The following is a 26,802-nucleotide window of genomic DNA, read 5'->3' on the forward strand; positions in this document are numbered from 1 at the left end:
CAGTATTTCTGCTGAATAGTTCGCAAAAAAGAATAAATTGCAACCAGAATCTGTTACAAGTAACCAGTCTGTTACAGTAGCAGCCAGGCTGTTACAGTAGTAGCCAGGCTGTTACAGTAGTAGCCAGGCTGTTACAGTAGTAGCCAGGCTGTTACAGTAGTAGCCAGGCTGTTACAGTAGTAGCCAGGCTGTTACAGTAGTATCCAGGCTGTTACGGAAGTAACCAGACGTGAGTCTGTTATAGGGGTAATCAGATTCTGGTTACCTTAATAATCCAGTACAATATAATATTTATTACGGTGCGATGTTACATCAACTTTCTTATGGTACAAATCGGTATTACTATTTTGTCTGATAATTTATGATATGCAGGGATTTTGTAATTTAAACACTTGAAGAGACGACATGCGTATCATGATCATGACAGATACTCTATTCGTAATTTTCATAAGAAAATAAATGCACATGAAAAAGTTTACGCTATACAACCGTGTTTCGTTTTAAATATAGTTCATATTTCTTATATAGTTAGATCGGTTCTCAAATTCTATTAAATTAAGGAACGTAATAGGCAACAGGACAGCCTAGTCAAATGAGATACTTCAATACATTTCTATGGAATTTGTTTAGAAATACACACGTATGACGTCATCCATAAACGTGGTCAAACGTTTATTGGAATTAATGAAATGTTAGTAAATCAGTCAATGAGAAAAATTAGATTGATGTTTATTCATCTTAGACTGGCTTTCATTTTCACTACTGTCTGTGATTAGTACTGTTTTTATTTTATCTAGTTAGCTATTAGCGTTGAGTAGTACGACATACGCCTTGCGTCTTGACAGTCCAAATCCTACTAAAGAGTTAAACCTGTTACGAGTTATAGATGTAACTCTCTTTAAATTACATCACACTGATTTTACATAATGAAGTAACAGATAAAAACTGTCTAAATTTTGGCATACTTTGTACTGTACACTACAATATTTTAGAAAAATATTTGCCTTAGATAATCCACTTAGTTATGATTAAAATATATATAACCGTGAAGTAAACAGGAAGGAATAACTGTATGTATACATTGGTAGTCACAGCTACAGAGAATCCCATATAAAACGACATAAATATTAAATAATTAACTAAGCGTTCACTTTCGTGACGTGTTTTCAATGTTGCCTGATTCCATTTTACCCTCGCCATCCTTCACTATCTGGATCTTCGAATGCAAGCGGAAATGCAGTCTGGATTCCAATGAATACCCCGAAAACTTCTTCCTGAAAATAAAATAAATAAACATATTGTACTCTATGTATCTCTGCCTATGGGCAGCCCTATTGTTATAAAGCTTCACCCAGACTACCTTTGGGTATAGTGGAAATTGAATTTCATAATACTAATCCAAGTCCTTGCTGGAAACGAGGTCTTGATGGGTTGTCTACTAAATTCGCATGGGTTCTAATTGTGTTGTTTATTAGGAACTATTGTCCGCTTTTTCTTAGAACCTTTCGTTTTTATAAATATGATGTGTAAAGTAAAAAAAAAAAACTTGAGAGAAGTCCAATGGACATTTTCTTAACGTGCGTGATAGTTATAAGGTTTGATTCTCCTTACTGGCTTCCGTTTACTATAAGATACACAGCAATATATAATAAGTTAATAAATGCTGATAAAACAGTTGTTGATCAATCAATGGGCTTCATTATATATAATGTATATGATTATGCTGACAAAGCTGGACATTCTACTTTGCACGTCAATGTTGAGGGTAATTACCTTGCGTCGTGTAACATCTGGAGGGCTCGCTCGCTGTCTCCCAGTTGATAATGACACATCGCCATTTCCGCTACCGAATACGGCAACAAGAAAGTGTCTTCTTTAATTTCGTTCTTAATCCTGTTAACAAAATCAAGGAATTATATTACAGAATCATAAGAACATAGGATTTATGAAATGTGTGACATAGTCATAGAATAAGGAATCGCTCCCCACCAGCGGCTGAATAGTTTCAACTTCAATCGTATGGTGTCAGACGTCACATACACAGATTCGCGTGTACAATAACGTCAATGTGTAGTGACTGTATGAAACGAGGTTTGTTTGTATGAAGCGTCCGGGGTGTGAATGGGAAGTGGATTGGGTAGTAGCTTCGGAAGTCATGGTAAGATGTACTCGCTTAAACCAGTTCACTTAACTTAAAACATCGGTTAAATACACCATCCCATTTACCATAATTTTATGAAAAAAATATAAGGTCGAATTGAGAACCATCTCCTTTTTTGAAGTCGGTAATGAGGAAATACATTAGGTGTCCCCCCCCTCCCAATCTTTCGCACACTACAACCCTCTTATTATCTACAAAAACAATTCATAAAAAGAAGCGTAACTAACTGAAAGACCGAGTCGAGTGAGTCGAGCGCCATGCGCGGCAGGCCCATGGCGGCGAGGCAGCATCCGTGTAAGTAGCGCACCAGCGCGCGATTGTCGCCATCGTGCAGGCCCAACTTCGACCGCCCGCCCTCCTCCAGTAGACGCTGCGTCGTCTCTATCAGCTGTAGGTACCAGGCAAACATTTTTTTTATGTTAACAGTACAGTTTAATGGACATAAAAACAAACGGTTCAGTATTGGAGACCTCTCCCAGTAGACCGAGTAATAGATAAATTTAAAGTAGGAGAGGACTGATAGGAGTCAACATAACATTACTAAAACCAACAACACTATAACATTATAAGGCGCATCTATAAAGAAAGAAAGTTATAAGATGAATATTATGTAAAAATTCAAAATTGATTTTAGTAGCCATTATTTTGGTCTAATCATATCAGAAACTACATAAAAAAACATAAACTGCCTATATACGTCCCACTGCTGGGCACAGGCCTCCCCTCAATCAACCGGAGGGGGTATGGAGCATACTCCACCACGCTGCTACAATGCGAGTTGGTGGATGTGTTTTTACGGCTAATAGCCGGGGCCAACGGCTTAACGTGCCCTCCGAAGCACGGAATCATTTTACTTTTTCGGACAATCAGGTGATACAAGCCTGAAAAGCCCTTACCAAACAAGGGACAGTCTCACAAAGTGATTTCGACAATGTCCCCATCGGGAATCGAACCCGGACGTCCAGATCGTGAGCTAACGCTCTAACCACTAGACCACGGAGGCTGTCACAAACTAAAAATAAATTATTATTATTATGATTCATTAAAGGTAGACGTTGGCGATACTTTTATTACTCGTGATAAATTGTTGATGGGCGTGATATAATTATATATACTTACATATAAAAAAGAAAATGGCAATGATTGTGTATATACTAACCTTGAGCATGTTCTGCATGCTCCTCTCGTTCTTGGCGAGTATAGGGAACATATTCCAGAGGCACAGCAACTCCACGGCCGGCAGGATCAGCTGCCCGCCCTGCAGCTGGTAGCGAGCGCAACGACGGATCATGAACTTCTCCATAGGTAGAGACTTGCCTGCGATGCGTTGCTTGTAGTACGAGGCGTTCCTGGATCGAATAAATATCGTTTACTGCACAACGAAAAAAAACAGATTCAGCAAACTTGTAGCGCATATTTAAATGAACAGACTGACCTTTTTACTCTCATCATCATCACCAGCCCATTAACGTCCTCACTGCTGGGGCACGGGCCTTCCCTATGGATGGATAGGGATATCGGGCCTTAAACCACCACGCGGGCCCAGTGCGGATTGGTGGTTATTAACGACTGCTAATGCAGCCGGGACCAACGGCTTAACGTGCCTTCCGAAGCACGGAGGAGCTCGAGATGAAAACTTTTTTTTTGTGGTCACCCATCCTATGACCGGCCTTTGCGAAAGTTGCTTAACTTCAAAAAGTTTACCGCTGCGCCACCGAGCCCGTGCCCCAGCAGTAGGGGCATTAATGGGCTGGTGATGATGAGGCTTAGGCAAAATGACTTTTTACTAGGTGTTGACGGCAGTAGAAGAGAGAGTTATCAAAATCTGACGAAATTCAAGTGGCAAGACTCTCATCGTGTAAACAGTCTCGTGTCCACATACTCGCGTTGCCCACTTGCCATGTAGTTGCCGCGAAAGTGGCAATATTCATTCACCTAGTTTATATATTTTGTATCTTTTGTAGTGAAATAAATTATCTTATAAAACCGCTGAACTACTAACAACAGACGAATGGTTTCTGTTGACACATCTAACTAGTGGATCGCCCGGCAACATCCACTGATCGTGAACTTCCGTGACCACTGACAACAACGAGTGATGACGTGGTTAGGATTTTGAGGCAACCTGAACGCAGCGGTCAACTTCTGTCTCCCTTCCCCACCCCTTACTTAATATACAAAATGAATTCTATGCGAAAAAAATGTAAGGCTAAAAATTTACCCGACTGCGGAAAAATCGCACTCTAAAAAGTATAAAACAAGAAAATGATTGTCCGAAATTCTTCCAAATAGTGATGTTATAGAAAATGGCCGTCGTCGTATCGCAGTAATCGAATTCTTAGGACCCATTGGCATACAACCACGGGTAGATCCACATACACACACTTACAAAATTAGGCGAATTGGTTATATCGTCGATGGTTGACACGCAGTACGAGATAGCGAGATACCAACCTCATGAGGTCGTTGCACTGCTGCCGCTGCGAGGGCAGCAAGTCGTCGAGCTGCAGCAGCATGGCAGCCTTGGTATACGAGTATACGGTGCGTGACCACGAGCTCTCCTCGATAAGCTTGCTGGCGTAGTCCGCTGCCGCCTGCCACTCCATCATCAGCCTGCAACCACGGTTTGTATACGTGTCTTACGATTATGACCTGACGCCTCAGATCACAAGCGTCGTATATACGTAGTAATAATTGTCAACACAAAGAACTAACACTTTAAATCGTCATTTTTAATCCAAACGGTTTGTTTTGTTTTTAAAAAGACAAGAAGGTGGACCAAGCGTGGTTGGCCAATATTATCGTACATTGATATATACAACAGACAGGTAACATTGTTACGTTTTAAATCACATAGGTATCACACATAATCACTTTTTTAAATTATTTGTAAAACGCCTCATTTGCCTAAGACTACTGCAACTTCTGAACCTGTAAAGCTGAGGAAAAGTAGCTGCAAGAAAAACCTCGGCATATTGTAATGTTTTAAAAAAAATTTAAGATAGATGGTGAAGATGAAAAAGAAAAAGAATGGTTGTATGGAATAAAATGTATGCATGGGTTTACTGGAATTTATTAATTACCAAGAAAACCAAAGTTACACAAAAATATAAATAGGTATTTGGAACTTTTAAATCCTAAGGGTACATTCCAGGTATTCAAGGCCACTGGTCATTCGTTAAGCATTATTAAAAAAAATAAGAAAGGTATTATAGAAACCTCCCTAGCTCGTTTGCCCTCGGCGGCGGGAAGGAAGCCCAGCCGACTAGGAGCAGCTACCAATAAGCTGTAGCAGAACAGCTGTACAAAACACCCGTCATAGAACAGAACAGCCTTCGTAAAACAGCCGTCACAAAACACCTTCGCAAAACAGCCATCTCAAAACAGCCACCCCAAAACACCTCCTGTCGGAGGTCGAGAAGCCACGTATGCGGCCAACGTACGATGACGTCGATGCCACGACGCTGGGACAAAATGGCGGAGCAACGTGTCCACGCCACGGACACCAAAACCACACCAGAATAAAAATTTACGAAGATTTGGCGGCGCGTGCGACGGAGTTGCGGGCCACCGGTCACACGCTTATAAACCGCCCGAAATTCACACTAAAAATCGAAGGTGTGGACACACCCGCTCGGCGGAGCGCTGTCTGGGGAATGCGGCAGCTCGCAGGCGCAGGACTATATAAATCGCCCAATTCAACGCCTACGTCACGGACAAAGCCAGCACAACCTCAATCGTCCGTTAGATGACGCCGCCGTCGCACACTCAAAATGCAACTCATTAACAAATCCAAGGAAAGGAGACAGACCGAAAATTCCCAAATATAATTTTGTATTAAATATTGACACCAACATTCTTCAGCAGCTACTTGACAAGGGACTCCAAGATATAGCCTTCCGTATAATATCGGCACACGCCATCTTCCGGTTACTGGTGGAAAGTCGTCGACTGCGGAGCCCAACGATAGCAAGTCGATGCTCACGGACCTTCCATCGAACAAGGCGAGATGGCGCTGTGTTCAATACTACACAAAAAAGCTATAAAACGGATCCCCTGTAACTAATCCGGAGGCTGAAAGAAACGGCACTACAATACCTCCCCACCCAAAAGGATTTCCGAGTGAAAAAAAAATAATTAAAAAAAATAAAACAAACGAGGAAATCCCAGCTGGCCCTCCAGCTGATCCCTCAAACAAACCAAAACTCAAACTTCAACAAAAATATTCAAGTTTAACTTGAAAGAGAAATAACTTTAAAAATTAAAAAAAAAACAGACACAAATGCTATTCAAGATAAAGTCGAAGAAAAAAAATAATCCAAAAAAATAAAAAAGTAAAACTATAGCAATGAAAATAAATAAAGGCAAAAAATGCCATTCAGTAAAAACAGTAAAAAAGAAAATCCTAGAAATACAAAAAAAACTTAAAAAGAATAGAAAAAAAAATAAAGGCAAAAATGCCATTGCCGGCAGAGGCCGCACAACTTAAAAACTTGCCGAGACGGCACATAAACCACTCGTGCTCACCATGAGCACAACAACATCTGATAGCATCCAAGAAATTCTTCGCATCCAAATATACTTCGCATCCAAAAAATACTTCGCATCCAAGAAATACTTCGCATCCAAGAAATACTTCGCATCCAAGAAATACTTCGCATCCAAGAAATACTTCGCATCCAAGAAATCGCATCAATAGCGCGCATACGAGCGCCAAAAACATGTCGGTAAGCAAGTCGCAATGACTCATTACAACAATAATACGTGTCCGTAGCAATAACTACGTCCACCAACGAACACTAACGGCTTCAAAAGCCATCAGTCACAACCACCACTCCCTCAACATCTTAAAATAGTGGGGAAGTGACCTCACCTTACAATTGGCGAGTGCTCGACCCCAACCATCAACAAACACTAATGACTTCAACAGCCATCAGTCACAACTACCACTCTCTCAACATCTCAAAATGGTGGAGAAGTGACCTCACCTTACAATTGGCGAGTGCTCGACCCCAACCATCAATAAACACTAATGACTTCCAACAGCCATCAGTCACAACTACCACTCCCTCAACATCTCAAAATGGTGGGGAAGTGACCTCACCTTATAATTGGCGAGTGCTCGACCCCAACCATCAATAAACACTAATGACTTCAACAGCCATCAGTCACAACTAGCACTCCCTCAACATGTCAAAATGGTGGAGAAGTGACCTCACCTTATAATTGGCGAGTGCTCGACCCCAACCATCAATAAACACTAATGACTTCAACAGCCATCAGTCACAACTACCACTCCCTCAACATCTTAAAACGGTGGGGAAGTGACCTCACCTTACTATTGGTGAGTGCTCGACCCCAACCATCAACAAACCACACGATTAGGTACTAATCCCTACCTAACGCGAATCAAAAAAGTAATAAAAAAAAATATAAAAAAAAAAACGACCCAACTTGTTGATGGCGGCGCGGCGTGCCGCCGGAGTGGCCGCGCGTCCACCCGCAAGCTGCTAGGATATAAAAAGAAGAAAAAAAATAAATGAAAAAAAAAATAAAAAAAATAAGTGGACATGTCGACAGTGGCAGTGTGGGGAACCTAGGGAATGCCCACACGTCCACCGTCCACAATTTAATAGGCCACAATTCGCCAGTGGCGGCGCGACGAGCCCCGCAGCGGCCGCGTGTCCACCAGTAAATCGGCTCCTATACCTAACCTAAAAGACAACTAACCTAAGTGATTCCCCAACGCTGCCGGTGTACCCACACCTTCAAAATGTGAAGATGTATAGTACAAGTGGTGGCCCTGCACCACGAAATAATACCTCGTAAATTATTTCATCTTTACGTAATAGATGAAATTTAATTGGACGTTCTTCCAATGCCATGATTAAAAAAAATGAATGACCAATGTACTTTAACAAAGATTTAACTAAGTACTAAGTTTTAAAGTAAAAATAATCAAAGAATATTTTCATTAACTAAATACCTACTTGAAAAGTAAAAATAAATGCAAATAAACAAAATGCAAATGAAAAAAAAATAAGTTATTTGTAAAACTAACAATGTATAAATGTAGTTTATTTAACGTATTTAATCCAATTCAAAAGATTTACTTATTAGAATTTATCCGGTAATAGAATACAAAACTATTAAGCAAACAATAGCTCAACAATAAAAGATTGTACACGTAATACTAACGAGCGTGTAAAAAAAACAAACAACTTTATTTGCTATAAGCTCAAAAGGAATGCAAGATAGATAACAAGCATGTAGGTACTTATGTATAGCCGTGGTTATACAACCAAGAACTATAATTTCACTAGACAGCAAGTTAAATGTTTAATTGAAATTAGGCCGAAATGCTTTTATAAATTGTTGCTTAATTTGAAAGAATTTACAAATTGTAAATAAACCTTGAGGGTATAAAACAAAAATATAATTCTAAACTCACGCCAAGTTTCATAAAATTTTGAAGAAAAAAGCTGTATAGCAAAGCTAAGCAGTAAACTAGCAACAATAATAATTTTACTCAAGAATATTAAAAATTTAAAGTTACATTAAAAAAAAACTTTTGTAGGGTATATAATGTTTTGTTTTATAAAAGCAAATTTGTGATAAAAACAAAAAAGTAAGCTCAAAATTTTAAGAAACAATTAAAGAAGTTTAATAATACGGAAAAATAGCTGCAACGCAGTATAATTTTTTTTAACAATGTGATGTTATAAAATGCTATACGAGTTCAAAGTCCAAACTTTAAAAGTATGCAAAGCAAAAGAAATAAATAATGCAAATTCAAATTTAAAAACACAGTTATACAAAATAGTTTGTAGGTATAAGTAAATTAACTTGTTTCGTTTAAAGCACACATCAATATGAATACGATAAATCTTATTCACTAGGGGGTAAATGAAGAAACACCACCACCACACAATTTGTTCTTTTTACACGTTACAAAAAAAAAATACACAACGAATGACCAGCCGATCCTCGAGCAAAAGACCGAAGACCGGGAGCGTACCCTGAACCTTTAGACCTCAGTAATCGGGCGCCATGTAATGTTTTAAAAAAAATTTAAGATAGATGGTGAAGATGAAAAAGAAAAAGAATGGTTGTATGGAATAAAATGTATGCATGGGTTTACTGGAATTTATTAATTACCAAGAAAACCAAAGTTACACAAAAATATAAATAGGTATTTGGAACTTTTAAATCCTAAGGGTACATTCCAGGTATTCAAGGCCACTGGTCATTCGTTAAGCATTATTAAAAAAAAATAAGAAAGGTATTATAGAAACCTCCCTAGCTCGTTTGCCCTCGGCGGCGGGAAGGAAGCCCAGCCGACTAGGAGCAGCTACCAATAAGCTGTAGCAGAACAGCTGTACAAAACACCCGTCATAGAACAGAACAGCCTTCGTAAAACAGCCGTCACAAAACACCTTCGCAAAACAGCCATCTCAAAACAGCCATCTCAAAACAGCCACCCCAAAACACCTCCTGTCGGAGGTCGAGAAGCCACGTATGCGGCCAACGTACGATGACGTCGATGCCACGACGCTGGGACAAAATGGCGGAGCAACGTGTCCACGCCACGGACACCAAAACCACACCAGAATAAAAATTTACGAAGATTTGGCGGCGCGTGCGACGGAGTTGCGGGCCACCGGTCACACGCTTATAAACCGCCCGAAATTCACACTAAAAATCGAAGGTGTGGACACACCCGCTCGGCGGAGCGCTGTCTGGGGAATGCGGCAGCTCGCAGGCGCAGGACTATTGACTATATAAATCGCCCAATTCAACGCCTACGTCACGGACAAAGCCAGCACAACCTCAATCGTCCGTTAGATGACGCCGCCGTCGCACACTCAAAATGCAACTCATTAACAAATCCAAGGAAAGGAGACAGACCGAAAATTCCCAAATATAATTTTGTATTAAATATTGACACCAACATTCTTCAGCAGCTACTTGACAAGGGACTCCAAGATATAGCCTTCCGTATAATATCGGCACACGCCATCTTCCGGTTACTGGTGGAAAGTCGTCGACTGCGGAGCCCAACGATAGCAAGTCGATGCTCACGGACCTTCCATCGAACAAGGCGAGATGGCGCTGTGTTCAATACTACACAAAAAAGCTATAAAACGGATCCCCTGTAACTAATCCGGAGGCTGAAAGAAACGGCACTACAATATGGCTCTAGACGTTCATAAATAATAATGTTTTACATCTTCAGTGGTTCATTAAGAGGCGACGATATGGCACATCGATGATCTAACTGAAAGCTCGGAGCGGTGTGGGTATTTAGTTCATCTTGAGATGGATTGACTGATGGATGGACTACCCCAATTAGGCTATATAAACTTAGATTAATCAAGAGGTTGAGGGATGTTATTGTTTCCCGGACGAATAATTGTGTCTTATAAATAGGTACAATACAATACAAATACACTTTATTGGACCAAAATAAAAAGAAATAATTACAAAAAGACTCTTAACTAAGTACATGGAAAATGGCGACTTTATCGCTTAAAGCGATTTCTTCCAGACAACCATAAGATATAGTATCTGTAATACGGCGACTGCGGGGGAGTACCAACAAATTTTTGAGTATGATAGCGGAGAGGTTCGACTCGCCTGTTCTCGGTCGGTTCAAAGAACTTAGCACGTGTGAGGAAGTGAATCGAGTTGGGGGCGGCTTATCTTTTATTGTATTTCTATTGTTTCGCTGTACTAACATAGTATTCTTAAGCATTTTTTTTACTAACAATCTATGGATTTGTCATTATCTGAAAATAAACAATTTTTATTTTTTATTTTTATAGATATTAACTTACCCGTTGACCCACATGATCTCCCAGTAGCAGAGGTGCCGGAACTGCGTCCACATGTCCTGGCTGGCGATGGCGCGGTTGTACGTCACGATGGCCGGCCGGAACATGCCACGCATCAGCTCTAACCTCCCCTTAAACACCAGGAACCACACGCCCTTTGGGTACACCTGACAAAATAAATAGTGAATGTGCATTAAATGTAATACATCAACTGTTTAAAGAATATTAAGTGCAGTTTTCACTAGCACAGTTGATTCGACCACTACAGATGGCCATAGGGTTCACCTCCTTTCAGAAACTCTCAGAAGCCTGGTCTGGCAGAAAGCTCGGTGACCTACGGGTACCTAGTGCATCTTGCGATGGATATACCTCCAACACCTTCAAAACCTTTTTATTCTTCTGTGGAACTATACTACTACTACTAATACTATTCAGAGGCGGAGGACAGGAGTCCTAGTATGGCTTTGTAATAGACTACTCTGGGCGCCATCCCACTTGCGTCAGACAGAGTACTGCGGGGCGGAAGGCAAGAGGGAAACCACTGCCCTATTTTTCCCTAAAAAGTAGCATGGAAAATGCTGCACCGACAAGAGCGTGGCTCTTAAATTGATGATGATGTGGAACTATTACGGCGAGTCAGGAAAATGATATCACGGTCCACATCAGACTTCTCTGACTAAATAACGACTTTGAAGACTTACATCTTAAAAAATATTTTTTTTATAATTTAAATTACTTTTCTTTTGCATTTTTGAAGTATTATAATTAGTCGATAAAAAACGGCCCATGTTCCCTATTAAGTATATTTCAGGGAATTTTTAGTCTACTCTTCTGAAACGTCGATCGGAAAGAAGGTGGTGGAAGTGGTTGGGGGTGGTTGCTCATACAGGATTCGGGCATAATTTAAAGAACCTAAGTAAGTTTTTATGCTGTTCTGGAAGCGGATAAAAACAGAACACGTTCAGTTGCTTTTCTTCCCGGGCATGTCGTAAAAACGACAAAGGGAGTGTGTCCTTTCTAACATGATGGATAGTTATGTATGATAAGCCGATCTCTTCCCTTGTCACCATAAGGTTCATCATATCCATCTCAGAGTTGTCTTTGATTACTTGAAGGTCTGCGCACACCCTATAGTCGTAAGACCGGAAGTCCTTTTAAAATCCAAACCCCATTGTTTAACTATTGTGTCTGGAAATCTCGGTCTTAAGAGGTTATTATGGATTACGAGCGTGAGTTTATGTATACATGTACCCGAGTAAAACATGGAGTGTTTAAAACACCTTGAGTTCCTTGTGCAGGATTTCGTCGCAGACGTCGAGATCGCTGTTGGCGCCGATGAAGTGGCAGATGACGAGGTGGTACCCCAGCAGAGTGAGATCGCACAACACGGAGCGTATGCCCGGTGCCCGCGACCCCGCCTGCAGCTCCGTTAGACCAAAGCTCTGCGAGAACAACAAAGAATAAGGATGAGAACTTCTGCCTTAGAAGTGATACCGGCAGTTTCCAAGGTCAAAGTTAAATTATGAAATTTTGATTTTTACTAAATAAAGACAAATCTAAAGGTGACAAAAAACGTTTTCTTTTTTCTTCTTAACTTATTTATGAATTTTAATAAAGAAAAATGTATTAACATGTGCGGCATTTGACACGTTTTTTTCTATGACGTCACAGGTTGCATTTTCATACAAATTCCAAAGTAATTTCGTGTTTTGACGTTTAGTAAAAAGTAACTGATTTGACTAGTTGGAAACTAATCTATTGTACTACTTTTTTATTGAATTGAATATGGAATGTTTAAAAAAGATTTTGAGTTTTTTGATGCGGCGCAATGTAAACCGAACAACGCGAACAGACTATGTATACGTATTTATTGGATGTACGTATAGGTTGGATGTATGGATTTACAATGATGGTATTAAATAATTTGTCATTTTTATATGTACAGTTCTATGCAGCTTAAAGCACAATATGGAACTAGTGGCAAATTGACAAGCGGGCCACTTCCTTTCTTCTGAAATAAATTAAAAGAACGATTAAGAAAGAGATAGCGGCAAAATAATGATTTCTGATGAGTGTCTCTTAATCATGAAAAAAGGTACAAAATGAGGTGGAAATACAAAGGTGGGCAAAGGCGGCCTTACCGCTAAGAGCGATCTCTTCCAGACAACCTTCGGCAGAGGATATAGTGCACTACCGTTATATTTACCTTGTTGCCGGAGAAACCGACGAACTCCAGCAGACTGATGATCTTCGGGGGCAGGAGAGAGATCATCACGTTGAAAGTGGCTGTGCCCAGCCGCACGCCGCTGTGGAAGTGCACCCGGGATTCCTCCGTGTCCCACTGCTTCCTCTCCAGTATCTTAGCGCAGTCCCTGGACAATGTAAGCGTCGGTATGCTCTCACAAGTTGGTGGTAAGATCTCACCTCTCAATCTTAATAATCAGGAACCATTCGAATAAATTGGGTAGTACACGACACGACCCAATCGAATGGTACCAACTAGGGTACTAACTAGGGGAGGATAAATTATGAAATTCTGTTTACTAAATAAAAACAGATAAACTAGCGAAAAACATTTTCTTTTTCTATTTAACTTATTAATGTTAATCAACAAAAATGTAATAATAAATCCAACATTTTATCACGTTTTTCTGTGACGACAGAGTGCTTTTTCATATAAGTTCCATAGTAATTTCGTATTTCGTCGCTGATGTCGCTAACTGACGTAACTGAAATTTTTGGCGACTCTGATTAGAACCTATTTCGTCTTATTGTGTCTTACTTATTGCTATTGTCAATAAGACAAATTATTTTCTCAAAAGATTGCAGATACGTCAGTTTGTAAAATCAGCCACGAATTATAAGATCCTTATTATCGTCGAGGAACATGTTAACGTAGAATATGAAATAGTTATGATTATTTTCGATAATCCCTTAGCTTCATTGTGTTTCTAGCAGCTTAGTGTTAAATCAATTTGAATCCCATTACTTTTATTGATACGCAAATGTTATCACGTCCTTTGCTAGATATGCAAGTAGATAGGTACATAATGTATGTTATTAAATGATAGGCGACGTCATTTAATAACACATTAAATATGTTATCGTTCTGCGTGATGAAGCTAAATACACTGGTAAATTGTGTGTTAGATAGCTGGAAGGGAGTAGCTTATAACTGTTTATGCTATAATAATGTATAATAAAACTAGATGTAAAATGTTATATTGTAATCACAAACAGGAAGGCTAACTCGCTGTTTGCGCTCTGCCACTCTGTTATTTACAGCCGCATAATTTTCATGTGCCCAGCAGTGGGAAAGGCTGTTTATCTTATGTTATGTACAATATTCACAGGAAGCATTTCACGCCAGTAACTGTAAATATTTATACTTACATAATCCTTGTTAAATTAGAATGCACGCCTTTCTAAGCTATACAACATAAAATATACTTTAGAGGAAGTTTAGGATCTTGTTTAGGATTAGGAATTTGGTAGAATAATTTGGTAATTATTCTACCAAATTGATCCATTGCAACAAGCAACTTCTTTTTAGGCAGTAACTTTAGAAAGTATTGATAATAGAGAATAACAATATCTAAAGATTATAATTATCTTTTAATATCTTCCGCGACGACAATAGAGGGACGAGCTAGACGCCTTCCAGAACACCTGGCTAAACGATGCCCAAGACAAGGAGGTTTGGAAAGAGAAGAGGGAGGCCTTTGCCCAGCAGTGGGTCATTAAATCGGCTACAGAAAAAAAAAATCGTCAATCTATGGTGTGTGCGATAGACAGCAGGGCAGAACATATATACATACATACATAAACTCACGCCCGTAATCCCTAATGGGGTGGGCAGAGCCACAAGTAATCAAAGACAACTTGCAGCCACTGTTGATACGAAGTCCAAAGATGGATATGATGAACCTTATGGTGATAAGGGATTATTAGCCTATCGCCCATAACATTAGTCCATAATGTTAGAGGACACAATCCCTCTGTCAGCAGGGCAGAAATAATAACTATATCATAGGGTACAGTCTAGTGCGAAAGATACACATAAAAATATGTATTTTTATGCCGCTGTTCTACGCATAATTCCCGTAAAGTGTGTGTGTGGGGTTGGCAAGTAGTTTAAAGTGGGTGTCCGAGGACCAGAAAAAAATGTTTACTATAACTAATTTGAGATAGTGCGTGGCTTTTATAAAATATTATTTAGAGTAAGTATAACAATAACTAAATGTTAACAATATTTTGCGGTCTAAATATCCACCTCGCTTGTTGATATATCGTAAATTCGGACGACAATGTTGAACTTACTTGTAGCTGTTATAACAGTTCTTGACTTTAATGGTGCCCTTGATAAGGCCTGTGAGGTCCTCTCCTTCCATGATTGTCATGGCGGCTTGAAGCAAGAGTGCCTCGGCGTAGCACAGCTCGGCGTGCGCTTCCAGGTCTGTGTAAGTGCTGTAGTTCGGCTGAAAAGTCAACAAACAATTAGTCCCTTGCGATGTAAACAGAGATGACCGACTGTAGAGACCACTGCTCGGCACAGACCTTCCCTCAATCAACTGGACAGATAAAAGAGAGTAAAGAAAATAAGTATAATTCTGTGCTTCGGAAGATATGTTATAAGATATCTTGTAGGCGCTCTAGCGCCTCCACCAAACCGCAGTGGAGTAGTATGGTAGAGAGTTTACTAAAGCTAAAAATATAATTATTTGAATACTAACCTTTTTTATCATAGTGCCAATACTCTCGACGAGTGTAAAATTACGACGATGTTGGTTACATATAGAAATGCAAATCTTGAGTGCAGACAGTGCCCTGTTGATCTGGCCGTGATCAAACGTGAGCATTGCAGGGATGAACTCAAATATAGCCGTGCCCAGACTGTGGTACAACGATGTTCTACCCCTGGAACATTATAAATATTATTTCTGCAAATTAGTTCTTGTTGCAAAACGAAAATGTTGCAAAAAATAAAATAAAAATTACAAGTATTGAACGAATAAAGCAGGTAGTTGGAGCTCTGCCACTTTTAGTTTTCTTTAAGTATGTTTTCCTTATTTTTGTTTTTATCAGATTTGTATTTTGTTCATAACATTCTGCATTATAGTGATGTAGATACATGTATGTTTTACATATGCTATTCTCGTCAATGATAAGAAACAAACATTCAATTACAAGGTGACTCAATGTCACTTGTAAAATGTTTTATTAAAACATAATATAAATATCATAAAATATGCTTAAAAACATTTAAGAAAAAAATACTGGATATTCACAACTTCTTCCTCATACGTAACGTGTACCTATTATATTTAATTATGTGACCGGTAGTCGAGTGATTACAAAAATAACACAATAGATAATATAGTGCTTCGTCTTGGTAAGAGGGGAAAAATACGAACCACGGCTTCATTAAGTTCATGGCACCCACTAAGTCGTTGTTGAAAAATTTTCTAATGGCCAATTCACAGTCGTGGAAAGTTGAGTGGAGATCCATAGAATATCTAATAAAAGAAAAACAAATATTAGTATTATTGTTTCAACGAGGCAGGTAAAAATATATTTTTTTTGTGTTCTAACTTCTTACGGACTACTATGGAAGTAATATTGGCCTTGTAAACATGGGTCGCATGGTATCTGCCCTCCATTAAAACTAGCCATTTGCACGTGCAAACTAATTGTAGTTTACAGTGTGGCAATTATGCAAAATATGAATGGTTGTCAACGTGGATGTCTTTCACAAGCTATTGAATCGTTAAGAACAATGTTGGCGTGTTCTTTGAACCGAATATTTTGAAGATTATACTGATTCACTAATAAACAAACAGTAGGTATTAAAGGCATTTGGAGTTATTCTTCTATTCGAAACATTATCTACCATAGAGATATTATGGTCAGTTCGAATCTTATGTTGAAACCAATCGAACATTTTTTTACCTTGCGAGTTATAGTTTATCTTAATTTATCGGTTGTAAGATTCTTAGTAAAGTCTTTTTTGCTCATTTGGGACTATCACGTCACTAATGGTTGTTTGATTTGATATTTAAGCAATAACACATATCGCAAACGTAAATAGCTATATGTTCATGTTTATAAGTAGTCCGATTTAAATGTTACTTCGATGTGGCTATTTCCTTTTACTTTAAATAATTATCTACTTCCTGATTCAGTTTTAACTTCTTTTTTTGCAAAAATAGCGGTTAGCGGTAAGTTTCAAAAATAAATACTTACGTAGGCTGTTCTTCGGCTGCGTCCTCAAATTCGTCCTGTACATAAAAAGTCAATAGTAAAAAGAGAATTCGATCTTATTTTTAATTTTTTGATAGAATGCTGCGTAATATTGTTACATTGATCATGAGGGACTCTCTAGCCCACGTTCTCAAAAAATAAATATAGATGGCACTGTAGAATGTTGCCTTCGTCTAACCTTCTAATTTCATGGACATGGACATATACATCTATTATCTTTGTTTTTAGGTATAAATTATACACACATCTTTCACCCATTATTATTCTGATAGCAACAATATTCTATATATATCTGATCCAAATATGGAGTAACAATTCTTTTTATAATGATGCCATTACGTTATAATTTTGAATGATCTTCTATCGCGTGGGTTATGAGGTGGATTACTAACCCCATCAACCCTGGTGTCAGGGTTACTATTGAGCCGCCAAAGGCCCCTGACATGACTCATGTAACGACTACGTACTTACATCAGTAAGTAGTAACCGGGAACAACGGCTTAACGTGCCTTCCGAAGCACTGAATGATTGTGTACCCGAACAATGAAAAAATAGGTATTTATCACGTTAAAAGTACGATTCATTATATGAATTAGATTGCTCAGTAGCGGAATGAACTACTTCATCAGTGAGCCGCTGTTCACCCAGGCTTTCAGAGGGTCATGAAACATTCCTTTCCCTGCAGGAAAAATCTCTTGGATGAGATGTAGAAGGATCACATTACTGTGCGGCCTTACGAACCAGGCATGGTTACCCTTTGTGTACCTACCTCGATAAAATAGAAGAAAAAAATCAATACAGTAAGGTCACGTTAGTTATAATGTCCGAGTCATTATATGAAATTGTTAACTTGTTAGGAACTAAGGTTTCTTACATTCTAAATAGGATTAGAAAGAACAAAATCCCTCAAAACGCTTGCCTTAAGTTGTCACTTTTGGAAGCTTCGCTTTGTTCTGTAGACATTGAAATTACATAAACATTGATATTGGTGAATCTCCAATTTAAACGAAGATTTATCTTATACCTTGTCTGCCACCCCAAGTACCTATTGTCTTTAAGTCGACAGGGATTCTGGTTGTTACTTAAATCAATGGGGATTATGCTCAAAATTGATTATAATAAGTTAGCACGTCTCCAGTTTAGTGATATTATTACCAGATTTACAAATCTAGTCAGATAATCATATTACAAAACTTAAGCTGTGTTATGATCTTCTGTCGTCTGGTTTGTGGAGTACCAACTGGTGTCAGGGTTACTATTGAGCCGTCAAAGGCCCCAGACATGGCTCATGTAACGACTACTTAGTTACATCAGTAAGTAGTAACCGGGACCAACGGCTAAACGTACTTTCGGACAGATCAGGTGACCAGCTTGTAATGTCCTAACCGAACTAGGGACCACAAGGTAATTTTTTTGATATGTCCCCACCGGAAATCGATCCCAGGACCTCCGTATCATGAACCTAACGCTAAACCTCTGGACCACGGAGGTCGTTGCTGTGTTATCAGTTATCATTATATTCTAGTATATACTTATTCCCCTAAGGATATAACTAAATTATGGCCACAACTATCCTGGCGCGACATATATGGCTAGTTTATCATATCCATCAATGTCTAGTGTGGTTGCAAATTATCTTGTAATAATTAGTGCCTCTACAAACCTCGAAATGGATAACAGATGGAAGTTGTCTCTGTCTTTCGATACGCATTTACTGTCGACTTTGGTCCTATACGAGTAAAGAAAGAGGATGGTATAAGGATTTGTTTGACTCACGGCATCGTCGAAGTCCTCAGAAGCGAGTGGCGGGGAGGCATCCTGGTGGTAGGGCTCGCGCAGCAGCGGCGGCGTCAGCGCAGGCGCAGTTTCTTGACGCAGAGCCATTTCTGACACAAACAAAAAGTTGCGTAAATGCAGTGAAGAACGGAGGCGCTGGAATATTAAATTTTGTAACTAAAAACGTTAATAAACCCATGTTCTGTATAAGTACAGTATACACATGAACAAAAAAGATTGAACTTTTTTTATTTAATACTGATATCAAAAATACTTATTCTCAGTACATATAGGACTCCCTAAATGTACTCACAAAAAGTATATTAATAAAATACATCTTCGTAATTATTGCAGTATTACATACTATAACATAATCTATGGTATTATGCTTCGTACTTCGCACTTTCCACGGAGGTCGTACAAGGTCAATAAAGGTATATAACTTTGTTTACAAATAAGTACACCTAACAAATAGGTATAGAGTACACCCAAAAATAAAAAGGTTTCGTTATACTTAGTACCTTGAGAGTTGACACTCTGACATTCAACTGTGTTAATTTTTATATTAAAAATAACATTTTTGTATAGTACTTGACAATTTAGTGAAATGAGATTTTTACGAAACATCAAAACGAAAATCTTCTATGGTATTAAAATTTGGTGGGAAATACTGCGGTATGTATTCCCGAAGGGGTAGGTAGGGTGTTACCGAATTCGTAAATCAATTTCGAAAATAAGTCAAAATGAAATTGTTTATTCAAACTGGCTTCTATTTCTAGATTAGCATTTTATAACTTATCATTGACCCAGTCAAGTACTAATTAAGGAATTGGGTTGCCGTAGTATGCGAACTTTTAGGACAGGTCATTTACGGTATTACAACAAATACAGCTGGATTGGAATATTGGTTTGTGTAAACAATTTATATTTACATATAGGAACTAAAGGGGTAACTTCTTCAAGTAGATTTAAACTAATAAAAGGGTGCATTCATCTATAGTGGTTGATGACAATTAAATATAATGCACTTGCACATTATCTGTATGGCAAGTGTTATAACGAGTTCAGTATGTCACGCTGTTGCCAACGAGCAAAGCGACACGTAGGTACATACTACATCTAGGTAACATTTAATATGATTCACAACATAGATAAAGTGATACAACTTACTTTAGCTTTCCGAATTCGAGTCTAACGTAGATAATTTCTCATTTCATCTGTAACAAACAAAACAATAATTTAGTTAGTACTTTGTTGTTCATTAGGTAGGTACGCATTTATCAAAATAAAGCTGTATTTGTTAGTACCTACGTAATAAAATAATTGTAACACAAGAAAAGCCACCATATCATTGTTATAATATGTAGGTACCTACCTAATGTAATGAATGCGAATGAGAATTGGCTTCAAGCATGAGTTTTTCCCTTAGCTAACCCAATAGCCCTGCCAGCCAAATCTATAGTAAGGTAGCACTTATACGAAAATGGCTGATATTTCTGAGATATCCTAATAGGTATAATAATTTGGAACCACTCACATCTACAAGTGGCATAATAATCACTACTATTGGGTTTCTTTAGCTTAACGATTGTAGGTATTCTATATTTATTATATTGATCATTAGGAATCACTGCGATTAACGAAAATATTAGTTAAACATTAGTTATGTAGGCCTACGCTGTACAACTATCCGAACCACCCTCCCACTATAGTATGGCAGCGGCCAAGGTTATGCGGTTTAAGGTCAGATTTCGGCGATGATATAATACAATAATACCTTAGCAGTGTGTTAGTTAGAACAAAGCAACAGAAACAAACAGGATTAGTTTCTTGCTCCTTTAACATTAACATCTACGGACCTACCTACCTACCTAGATTTTATATGCCTACTAGACAGTTGAAAGGCTACCTACCTTTTGCAATTGCGGAAATGTACTTTAAGGCTCTATTTCGATATACAACAGAAGAATACAAAGGTAACGTTGTACCACGTACACGTACGTTTTTTGTTCTAACTACACTTGTTGAATTTTAAATGTTGCGTAAAGGTTGCGTAGTCCCAGTGTGTCAAAGATAATAATTACTTTAAGACACGCAACGGAAATGCAAAGGAAACGTCGGTAGACTAACGTCAAGAAACACTTATAAGGTTTCTTTAATAATGAAGTGACGACATTATGGTGTCAAACACAGTGACCTATGTTAAGCGTCCGCATCAGATCGGTTGGAGTCCAGTACGTTACCAACATGATTGATATTAACTTTTGGTGCTCTGAAATTCACCCATTTTTGACCAATAAAATGCTACGGCGCCGAATAACCTTTACACAAAATATCCGTCATGCGCAAATCAGCGTAACGTGCCTTCCCAAGCACGGATCGTCTTACTTTACGACAGTCAAATAATCAGCCTGTAATGTCCTAACCAAACTAAGGAACTAAACTTACACTAATACAATTTGTCACATAATCAGTAACATACGTAACTTCGTCACGTCCAACTACGCGTACGCGTACTTACATACTGATTTTTGTGATAAGTCGCCACCGAGATTCGAACCCGGAATCTCCGGATCTTGAGTCCAACCAATGGACCATAGCGGCCATTATTACTGATGAGTAGTACAATAAATAAAACTGCACTAAAGAAGATTGCTGCCCCGCAGATTTTTCTTATACCTAAAGATCACATATTTTATTTATACCCAGCAATAAATATCTATTAAAAAGTACCCTTCATAGGGCGTTACCACATCAATCGATCGATGCCGTCAGTCGAACGGTAGATGTTGAGCGTAAGCTTTTACCACACCCCACGATCGTCGTCGACTGTCCCTATCTATGTAAGCAAATATGTAGTGGTTACATGAGTCATGTCAGGGTACTTTGGTAGCTCAATAGTAATCCTGAGACCAAGATTGACGTTGGTTATTGATGTGAGAACCTACAGGAGGGAAGATGATGGAATATGAATTCGATTAATTAGTTTTAAACAGAACTTCAAGCCATACATTTGAAGCCCATAACGTCGTCAATGATCGCTGAGACTCTAATTATTATGGAAACGTCGCTACGTAAGCGGAAATTTGAAGACATTTCATCATATCCAACGAATGTCTGCGCATATTCACGGAATATACATAACCTTACCTAATTGTATGGAAGCTATACGCAAAATAGTACATACATTGTTCAACAAGGGAAGAAAGTGGCCGATTACCACTGAGGGTGTAGTTTGACACACACGAGTTGGGAATTATACTTTCTCCCGAGCTATATATAGGTACGTATTTAAAAAAGCCGATCAAGTACGAGTCCGACACGCGCACCGAGGGATCCGAGGGTTTTTGAAAAACTATTGTCTCTTTACATGGTCGCGATTACTTTACCAACTGCAAAAAAGTTGCATGTTTTCTTTAGCCGTTGAAAAAAATGTTGTCTCCATCGACATAGGTAGCGATTGGTTTACGAACTGCCAATAAGTTATTTTTTGTTTTTACAGGGTTCCGAACCTAAAATGAAAAACGTAACCCTTATAGGAGAGGTATCAAGTTGAAATTAACATCTAATACTTATGTTTGCGGTCCCTTGAAGCTGTAAAAATTCAAATTTGTCAAGTTGTTTTTATAAATTTCGTAGGGGAATCAAAACCTTATTGTATCAGGCAGGGATCACCCATATAATGGTCCAACATGTTATTAAGGACACAATTTCTGCGCCGGTTTAACGATATGCTCGGGAAGAAAAACAGATGAACGCGTTCTATGTTTTTCATTAGCTCCCGGTCTAGTATAGAAGTAAATCGATAGGCGTTCACATGCAAAAGCTATTATATTTTAGTTTTATTATTATGGAAAGTACTCTAGTATGAAGTAGGTTGGGCACTCATTTCTCGCCGGCCCGCCGCCATGTACTTTTTAGTGAAAGTCGTCGGTGACTCGCGTCCACTATAACGCTTTCACTATACGCACATGATTCTCGTGCATGTGGGACCTGCTGTGTATATGTAATCTTTTGAACAAGGCGATAAAAATCTTTTCGATAATAAGAAAGCTACCTCCCTGATTGATTTCTTTATAGGGAAGTTACAATATTGTTTTAATATAAGAGTCAATTGGTAATTTAGAAAATATTGATTTTCGTTAAGGCGTTGCGCAGTGCATACCTGCGCCATAACATAACATATGGGAGGAACACTTTAATCGCAGTGTATCGGCGCCTCTGCTTAAACCCATTAAAATTTGTTCAGAAACCGTAGCTTTATGATATTCATTATGTAATCCAGAGCATACCCTATATATCTATTATCTATAACGCATTAGAGCGACAATACTCGTTAGGTTTTATCAACTTTTCCCGATCCAGGAGCAAAATCCAAATATCAAATTACTGATATTTTTTTTAAATAAATGTGTTTGTTAATTTTTCATCTGATGATTTATCATATGAGCAACATTTATGCATTGTCTTTTATTTATGTATTATACAAGGTGACCCACCCAAAGGTTGGCTTTAAAAACGAAACATTATAGATAGAAGGCTTTATTTTGGCTACCAGAAAACTAAAAAAAATATATTGTTTTTTTTTTACTATTGGTCTTTTATCTTTCTCTATTTTAAACATGCAATCAGTCCTTGGACTATTAGCAGTTCTTTTGGAGAATATATATTTTAGATTTTGAGTGGGGCACATTCATCCACTGTTAGACAGGGTTTATTGTGACAGGTTATCCCATATGTGTAGCCATGTATGGCACCTCATATCGAACAGTTCGCCAAGTTTCTGTCCGTAGTGGTATATGGTATATATGTAACCCTATCTTTATAAGTTAGAATCAGCTTAGAATCTCTTCTCTGATCTGTTTGTTTCAGGTTAAGGTAGAATGCAAGGCATTTAACAACTGTACTCTATGATGGCAAGTCAACTCCCAATTTGACAGCTGCTGCAGTATCACCATTGCATAGGGTTAAGGTAAATGTGATTGGAATTGGCTGTGCTTGCCTTGATTTGCTAGTTTTTCCGCCATATCATATTATGAGTTTAAGTATGTGGTAGGTATTGGTACTTGTTTCTCTTATTGACACATAAGATTTGTCAAGTAGTGGGAAGTTTTGGTTTGACACATTGTATTTTGCTACCCAGCTCAATAAACATGCAATTACCAAATTTCGAGTTTTAATGTGAATTAAGGACATATGAATCTTATACATGAGTTTTATGATGATGATGACTGTAAAGTGTCTGATGCAGTGTTTGGGCTTTCATGATGTTAGTATGGCTGTATCATCATCATATTTTCAGCATCTGGCACATCAACTGTAAGCAAAGCAATGGTCTCAAGACGAAGCCCTGTGGAATTCCTGCTGTAATATCCTAGGAACCCGAGGCTGCAATGTTAACTTTCACATAAAAGATTATATCTACTAGACAGGATCAGAGGAGCAGATTAAGTCATGTACAAGTAACTTCAAAATCTTTTATTTAAATCAACAACCTAAAAGTAATTAATGTTGCTGATGTGTATGATCATTATAGGTATTACAAATGGGAACAAATTACAATTGTAAAATAGGTACTGCAATGATATTGACAGTATATAAAAAAATATTCACTCTCTAAGCAACTATTTCAATAGGTACAAAGACTTAGATTTTATGTTGTTATGTTATATTAGTACAGTCTGCACTAAAGATAGATACTATCTATATATTATAATATCTCTAGTGCTACAATATGCATCATCATCATCATCAGCCCATTAACGTTCCCGCTGCTGGGGCACGGGCCTTCCCTATGGATGGATAGGGAGATCGGGCCTTAAACCATCACACGGGCCCAGTGCAGATTGATGGTTATTAACGACTGCTAATGCAGCCGGGACCAACGGCTTAACGTGCCTTCTGAAGCACGGAGGAGCTTGAGATGAAAACTTTTTTTTTGTGGTCACCCATCCTATGACCGGCCTTTGCAAAAGTTGCTTAACTTCAACAATCGCCGACCGAGCGCGTTTACCGCTGCGCCACCGAGCTCCTCATATACATAAACAACATATTATGTTTAAGCTTCCATGTCCTAATAATTCAGGGACATTAAAAAATATTAAACATATAATATAACAATACTGCAAATAACAATGGAACAGAAAGGAAGAATACATCTATATAAATATCTTGGGAATAACATTAATTTTACTGAACTTTATAAGTAAATATTATTCACCGAGATTATTCATTACATAGGTAAAAAATAATAATCAATTTAAATAATAACCAATTTTCAAATATACTGTTCGAATTATATTACATAGTCGCAAAGTTTATTAATAGACAGTCTTGTTTTCGCAATCAGCAAAATAAAATCAATACTTACTAGTTGGCACTCTCAGGAATAGTTCAAGATGAACAGACGGTGTTAATTAATAGTAAATCGCAATTAACAAAGTAAACTCGTCGTCGTTAAAACTGGTACGTGATATTATAGTAAACGCAACAAATTTCAAGCAATACGGACTTAACTTACCGACCGAGTTCACTTCACTTACTATTTGACTATTTGTTGCATGCACGCACAGCAACATTCACTGTCGCTCAACTGTCTCTAATTAAAAACACGCTGACATGTGTCACAAGATGACAGAAACTTTTTTTTATTTGCATGCACTGAGCAGGCAAAGGGAACGTAGCTGGTATAGCCAAGCCAAAGTAGGTCGCTATAGAGCTAGATAGACCGCCAGCGGTGGACCGTAGGTAGCTAACCAATCCTTGAACCAATGCGGTGGAGACAAAAACCAAGTATAAATAAATAAAATACCTACTTGGTCTCTGTTAGCAACAATGGCAAGTATGGCAACCCTGTCACCGTCACACACGCGGAAACCCAAGAAAATAGTTTCAAACTCAAATTAATAGTAGGCCTAACATCAGTGATGGTGGAAAAGCTCTTTTTATTTCTTTCTCTAGCGTCATGCGACTTGCATATTTGGCAAAAATGAATAGGGCAAAAAATTAGGAAACGTTTATGGAGAAACGAATTCGTAGAGGTACGGAGGTATTGAAAATTATTTAGTTTTTTCGTAATGACAGCCCGCCTAAAGAAAGCATCAACGTTTTTCTCGAATTTGATTACTTAAATTCAAGAACTGATTATAGTTCGAGACAAACTTCCCCAAAGTGGGAACATTCCCGGAACGGGCACATGACTGCCTAGCTGACTATGTAAGCGAGACATACGTGACACGATGCAAGATTAAAATTTAAACAAGGTCCTATAAAATGCTTTTACCGGTAAATCCACGACTTTTTCAAGATATTTCAAATGAAATAGGTATCTTATTATTTAGAGATTTTCATAAGAAAATGAGCACGGTACGGAATACATCTCAAGCAAAGGGTGATAGACTACTCCCTCACTATAAAATGATTACAGAATTGGTCTCCAGCTATATTTAACTAAGTATACCGTTCAGAGTTACTAATCTAGTACCTTCCAAAGACCTTGTATAGAATAGACGGATAATATTTTAGAGTGACGATCAAACTATCACAGCTCTCTTTCTTCCCTATGGCAACAATCTCTGTGGAAAAAAGAAACAAACATAGACAAACACCGCTGTCTAGAACGTCAGTGTTTACCGTTTTGAGATGTTGTGGTAGTCAGCTGGATACCAAACCTGCCGTTAGTTTTTTGGTGTTTTGGGACATTATTTTAACTTTTTATATAAACAATCTGTGAAATAGTTATTCATTATGAACCATGGCTTGCGTAGCTAT

The 26,802-nt window shown here is 38.3% G+C and overlaps 1 protein-coding gene across 3 annotated transcripts; it reads right to left on the bottom strand.

Moving 5' to 3' along the window:
* Nucleotides 1–493: 493 nt before the first annotated feature.
* LOC126380004 (tetratricopeptide repeat protein 39B-like) lies at nucleotides 494–25,646 on the bottom strand. Of its 3 annotated transcripts, none has more exons than XM_050029072.1 (15): nucleotides 25,553–25,646; nucleotides 20,203–20,249; nucleotides 19,033–19,142; nucleotides 17,239–17,273; nucleotides 16,410–16,511; nucleotides 15,729–15,912; nucleotides 15,316–15,473; nucleotides 13,202–13,367; nucleotides 12,276–12,437; nucleotides 10,999–11,162; nucleotides 4,616–4,774; nucleotides 3,321–3,510; nucleotides 2,389–2,549; nucleotides 1,774–1,893; nucleotides 494–1,274 (listed from the first exon to the last, which is right to left on the bottom strand). In XM_050029072.1, the coding sequence occupies exons 3-15, from the start codon at nucleotides 19,138–19,140 to the stop codon at nucleotides 1,148–1,150; spliced, it is 1,836 nt and encodes a 611-aa protein (XP_049885029.1). In that variant the 5' UTR covers nucleotides 19,141–19,142; nucleotides 20,203–20,249; nucleotides 25,553–25,646; the 3' UTR covers nucleotides 494–1,147. The 3 variants fall into 3 exon arrangements, with proteins under 3 accessions (XP_049885029.1, XP_049885030.1, XP_049885028.1); XM_050029073.1 differs by having other exon boundaries at nucleotides 25,575–25,639; XM_050029071.1 differs by having other exon boundaries at nucleotides 25,403–25,630.
* Between the last annotated feature and the right edge of the window lie 1,156 nt (nucleotides 25,647–26,802).

Source organism: Pectinophora gossypiella, chromosome Z, assembly GCF_024362695.1.
Source record: "Pectinophora gossypiella chromosome Z, ilPecGoss1.1, whole genome shotgun sequence".
Lineage (NCBI taxonomy): Eukaryota > Metazoa > Arthropoda > Insecta > Lepidoptera > Gelechiidae > Pectinophora > Pectinophora gossypiella.

Bases quoted from the DNA above. Each gene is read 5' to 3' on its own strand.
- LOC126380004 (XM_050029072.1), bottom strand. From the start codon at position 19,140: ATGGCTCTGCGTCAAGAAACTGCGCCTGCGCTGACGCCGCCGCTGCTG. The intron at 15,474-15,728 runs GTTAGTATTCAA...TTGACTTTTCAG, and splicing joins TTGGCACTATGATAAAAAAG to CCGAACTACAGCACTTACAC. The intron at 2,550-3,320 runs GTTAGTATATAC...TGGTACCTACAG, and splicing joins GCATGCAGAACATGCTCAAG to CTGATAGAGACGACGCAGCG.